Source organism: Muscardinus avellanarius, assembly GCF_963383645.1.
Source record: "Muscardinus avellanarius genome assembly, chromosome: 10".
Taxonomy (NCBI): Eukaryota; Metazoa; Chordata; class Mammalia; order Rodentia; family Gliridae; genus Muscardinus; species Muscardinus avellanarius.
Genome location: NC_137796.1, coordinates 60747216 through 60752215, shown reverse-complemented (window position 1 = coordinate 60752215; position 5000 = coordinate 60747216). Strand labels below are relative to the sequence as shown.

The 5000-nt window shown below is 49.8% G+C and overlaps 1 protein-coding gene across 1 annotated transcript in view; it reads left to right on the top strand.

The window, feature by feature from the left end:
• The window catches only part of HSD17B14 (hydroxysteroid 17-beta dehydrogenase 14), a gene marked incomplete at both ends in the record, with an annotated part of 20824 nt that overhangs the window by 2011 nt on the left and 13813 nt on the right, over positions 1–5000 (top strand). Inside the window, 2 exons of the mRNA XM_080702097.1 lie at positions 1725–1763; positions 2373–2455. Of these exons, the coding sequence (XP_080558223.1) occupies positions 1725–1763; positions 2373–2455 (122 nt within the window). The remainder of the gene's footprint in view (positions 1–1724; positions 1764–2372; positions 2456–5000) is intronic.

Sequence of the window (5000 nt, the reverse complement as noted above, 5' to 3'; positions counted from 1 at the left end):
TTCTTCTTCTTCTTCTTCTTGGTGGTACTGGGGTTCCTGGAAGCCCTTCTACCTTGGGCTACACTCCCAGACCTATTTTATATATTTTTTAAATTTGGAAACAGGGTCTCCTAAGCCAGCATGCGCGGCTGGCTTTGAACCAGCGCGATCCTCCTGTCTCCGCCTATCAAGCGCGGGGATTACAGGCGTGCGCCACCACGCCTGGCATATTATTATCTTCTGAAAGTCATTTTGTAGCCGGTGGAGTATCACATGCCTGTAATAACAGTACTTGGGACTCTGAGACTAGAGAAATCCCAGGGTTGCCAGCCTCAACAACTTCATGTGGCCCTCTGTAACTTAGTGAGACCTTGATTCAAAATAAAATAAGAAGCCAGTTGTGGTGGCACACACTTGTAATCCCAGTACTTGGGAGGCCGAGACAGGAGGATCTGGGTTCACAGCCGGCCTCAGCTACTTAGTGAGGCCCTCAGCAACTTAGTAAGACCACTTTAAAATAAAAAATAAAATAGATCTGGGGGTGTAGCTCAGAGGTAGAAGGTCCCCGGGTTCCATCCCTAGTAACTCTCCCCCCACACAAATGATGCCAGGTATGGTGGTATACTATTGTAATCCCAGTACTTGGGGGCTGAGACAGGAGGATCACAGGTTCACAGCCAGCCTTAGCAACTTAGTGTGGCCCCCTGCAACTTAGATCCTATTTCAAAATAAAAAAAGAAAATAGGGGCTGGGTGTGGTGATGCACGCTTGTAATCCCAGCATTTGGGAGGCTGAGACAGGAGGATCCCGGTTCATGGACAGCCTCAGCTACTTAGTGAGGCCCTTTGCAACTCAGTGAGACCCTGTTTCAAAATAAAGAATAAAGCCGGGCGTGGTGGCGCACGCTTGTAATCCCCGCGCTTGGGAGGCGGAGACAGGAGGATCGCGCAGGTTCGAAGCCAGCCGCGCGCGCTGGCTTAAGAGACCCTGTTTCCAAATAAAAAAGTATAAAAAATAGGTCTGGGAGTGTAGCCCGGAGGTAGAAGGGCTTCCAGGAACCCCAGTACCACCAAAAAAAAAAAAAAAAAAAAAGAATAAAAAATAGGGCTGGGGGTGTAGATCGGAGGTAGAATGCCCTTGGGTTACATCCCCAGTACCACAAAATAAATAAATAAATAAATAAATAAATAAATAAATAAATAAATAAATAAATAAATAAATAAAAAGGGCTGGAGTGTAGTAGCTCAGAGGTAGAATGTCCCTGTGTTCAATCTCCAGTACAATGCACAGATATATATACACACACATAATGAATAAAAAAGTAAAATTTAAAAATAGGGCTGGGGGTATATCTCAGAGGTAGAATGCTCTTGGGTTCAGTCTCCAGTAACACACACACACACACACACACACACACACACACACACACACACACCACAATTTTCAGTGTTAATGAAGGGTGTCTGGTGAAAGCCAGTGGCTATCACAGTTTTAGGCTAGAGTCTTCAAAAGCAGTTCTTCCCCTCTTTCTGGGTCTGTTACCCAGCTAGAAAGATGTGGCTCAGGGAGGATGTCTTTTGCAGGCTAGAGGTTCACTCTCTCTGGGACCCCAGCAGGCACCTGGAGGGGCAAAGGGGTCAGGCTCTGCCCTTTGTTCTAGAAGTCGGGGCAGAGTGGCCACAAGAGGGCAGCAGAGACATCGGCAAATGTCTATGTGGATGTAACTGTTCTCTTCCTCTTCATAGCTGACAGTGGGGCACAAGTGGTTTTCTGCGACAAGGATGGTGAGTAAGGGTTCCTAAGCTTCCATTTCAGCCCTTCTCCTTTAGACCCCAGCCCTCCTCCCTCAGACCCAGGGCCCAGGCCGAGCCCTCCTCTCTCAGACCCAGGGATCAAGGCCCAGCCCTCCTCCCTCAGACCCAGGGGTCCAGGCCCAGCCCTCCTCCCTCAGACCCAGGGGTCCAGGCCCAGCCCTCCTCCCTCAGACCCAGGGGTCCAGCCCAGCCCTCCTCCCTCAGACCCAAGGGGTCAGACCCAGCCCTCCTCCCTCAGACCCAGGGATCCAGGCCCAGCCCTCCTCCCTCAGACCCTAGGGTCCAGGCCCAGCCCTCCTCCCTCAGACCCTAGGGTCCAGGCCCAGCCCTCCTCCCTCAGACCCTAGGGTCCAGGTCCAGCCCTCTCCCTCAGACCCAGGGGTCCAGGCCCAGCCCTCCTCCTCAGACCCAGGGGTCCAGGCCCAGCCCTCCTCCCTCAGACCCTAGGGTTCAGGTCCAGCCCTCCTCCCTCAGACTCTAGGGTCCAGGCCCAGCCCTCCTCCCTCAGACCCAGGGGTCCAGGCCCCAGCCCTCCTCCTCAGACCCAGGGGCCAGGCTCCGTGCCTCCTCTCTCTGCAGTGTCAGGGGCCCGTGCTCTGGAGCAGCAGCTTCCTGGAGCTGTCTTTATCCCCTGTGATGTGACTCAGGAAGCACAAGTGAAGGTGAGCATTTTCCGTTCCTGTTCTGTCTCCCGTCGCTGCGGTCTCTCAGTTTACTTATGCTCTTCCTTCTAGCATTCTCTTCTTTCTGGGCTCCATCTTCCTTTCCCAACAGCGTCGGCCCATCGCCCCCCAGCTCCCCGCCAATGCCTTCCCTGATTCAGCTGGCCAGGACAAGGGCCCCTGTGAGCTTTCTCCTTTTTCTCCTCCAATTCAAGTCTCTTTTCTCCATACCTATCACCCAGATGGGAATGAATGACTCTCTGCAGGGTCCTTGGCTAATGAGACAGAAAAGAATTTCAGCACGCACCTGTTAGAGACATAGACAGAGGTTTATTTGGGGGAAAAGGAAGGAAGTACACATTCTAGAGAGAATGCGGGCTACCTCAAGATGAGGAGGGCATTTTGGGGAGTTCAGGGTTCTCTTTTTTTTTTTTTGCAGGTCTAGGGATGGAACCCAGGTGTATTCAATCTCCGAGCTATACCTCCTGCTCTATTTTTTATTCTTTATTTTGAAACAGTGTCTCACTGAGTTGCAAAAGGCCTCACTAAGTAGCTGAGGCTGTCCTTGAACTGTGATCCCCCACTTTCAGCCTCCCAAATGCTGGGATTACAAGCGTTGCACCACCATACCCAGTTTAAGGGGTTTTCTTCTTCTAGGGGCCTTTCGTGAAGGGTGGGCTAGAGAAGGTATGTGAGGATGAGCTCAGTCTGTAGTCCCTAGGCAGATTATGGTGGGCAGGTGGTCTGGTCAGCCTTAGGGTGGATGATCTTGGGTTGATTGGGGTCCTCATTAGCTGATTGACGGATAAACTGGAATATCCTAAATTATAGTTTTTTCTCGGAAATATTAACTCTTGGATCTACAGGTTTCCCGGGAATTTTGGGGAGAGTCAGTTCTAGGAAAGAGAACAGGTTTGTGGATTAGAGGCTGAAGCACTTCAGCTCCAAGTTCTTACATTAAAGTTATATTTTTGGGTGGGGGTTGACTGGCGATGTGTGCATGTATGTCTACAAAAGTTTTTTTGTATCCCACTCTGACCTATGAATACAGTGCACCAATAAAAAATAAAAAAAAATAAAAAATTTAAAAAATTTAAAAAATAAATAAAAAGTTATATTTTATTTTTCCCTCCTGTCTGTCTCCTTTCTACCTACTTGTTTCTTCTATTCTACATCAAATCCAGGGGCATTCTACTTTGAAGCTACACCCGCATCCTATTTTATATTTTATTTTTTTGCAGTACTGGGGATGAACCCCAGGGGCATTCTACGTTCGAGCTACAGCCCCAGCCCTATTTTTTATTCTTTATTTTGAAACAGGGTCTCCCTGAGTTGCAAAGGGCCTAAGTAGCTGAGGCTGTCCTTGAACCATGATCCTCCTATCTCAGCCTCCCAAATGCTGGGATTACAAGCTTGTGCCACCACGCCTAGCTTATATTTTTATTTTAAAGTGGTCTCACTAAGTGGCTGACTGCGTTGCTAAGTTCCTGGGGCCGGGCTCGAACCTGCAGTCCACCTGTCACAGCTGCCCAGATACTGGGATTACAGGTGTACCCACCACAACTGGCCAAAGGGGTCTCCTCTGTTTCTTCCCTCTTGTTTCTGAGTTCCCATCTCTTCCCTGTATGCAGTGTGTCTTGCTTATCTGACCCTGGGTCTCTGGCCCCTTCTTTCTCTGGCTCTTTATCCCTCTGTCTCTGAATGTCTATTCCTCTCGGTCTCTCTGGGTCTCTGTCACCTTCTTTCTCTGGGTGTCTGTGCGTCCCCTTTGGGTCTCTGTTCCTCTCTCCTGGTCTCTGTTCCCCATTCATTAAGTCTGTGTCTCCCCTCACTCATTTCTGTCCCTCTCTGGGGGTCTCTTCCCCTTTGCTCTCCAGCTTTTTAGAAGGACTCTGTGGTGTGAGTGTGCCCAGCCCCTGGTCTCTGGCCCCTCTGGGGTCTTTTTTTTTGTGTGTGTGTGGTATTGGGATTGGAACCCAGAGGCATTCTACCTCTGAGCTACACCCTCAGCCCTATTTTTTTTTTAGTATGTATGTATTTATGTATTTATTTATTTATTTATTTTGGTCCTGGGGTTCCTGTAAACCCTTCTACCTCCGGGCTACACTCCCAGATCTATTTTTTTAAATATATTTTTATTGGAAACAGGGTCTCTTGAGCCAGTGAGGCTGGCTTCGAACCTGCGCAATCCTCCTGTTTCTGCCTCCCAAGTGCGGGGATTACAAGCGTGAGCCACCATGCCTGGCGTTTAGTCTTTATTTTGAAACAGGGTCTCACTAAATTGCGGGGGGCCTCACTAAGTATCTGAGGCTGTTTGAAAACCTGTGATCCTCCTGTCTCAGCTTCCAAATGTTGGGATTACAAGTGTGCGCTGCCATGCCCGGCTCCCTCTGGGGTCTTATCTCTTCTTCCACCTTGCCTGGTGACCCTGGGTGCCCCTTCCTCCAGTCTCCTCAGATGTGCATCTAGTGTCCCCTCTGGCCTTCTCCAGACATGCTGGCTCCTCTCAGGCTGGCGTCATAGTGCTGGACGTGCCTTTTCTCCA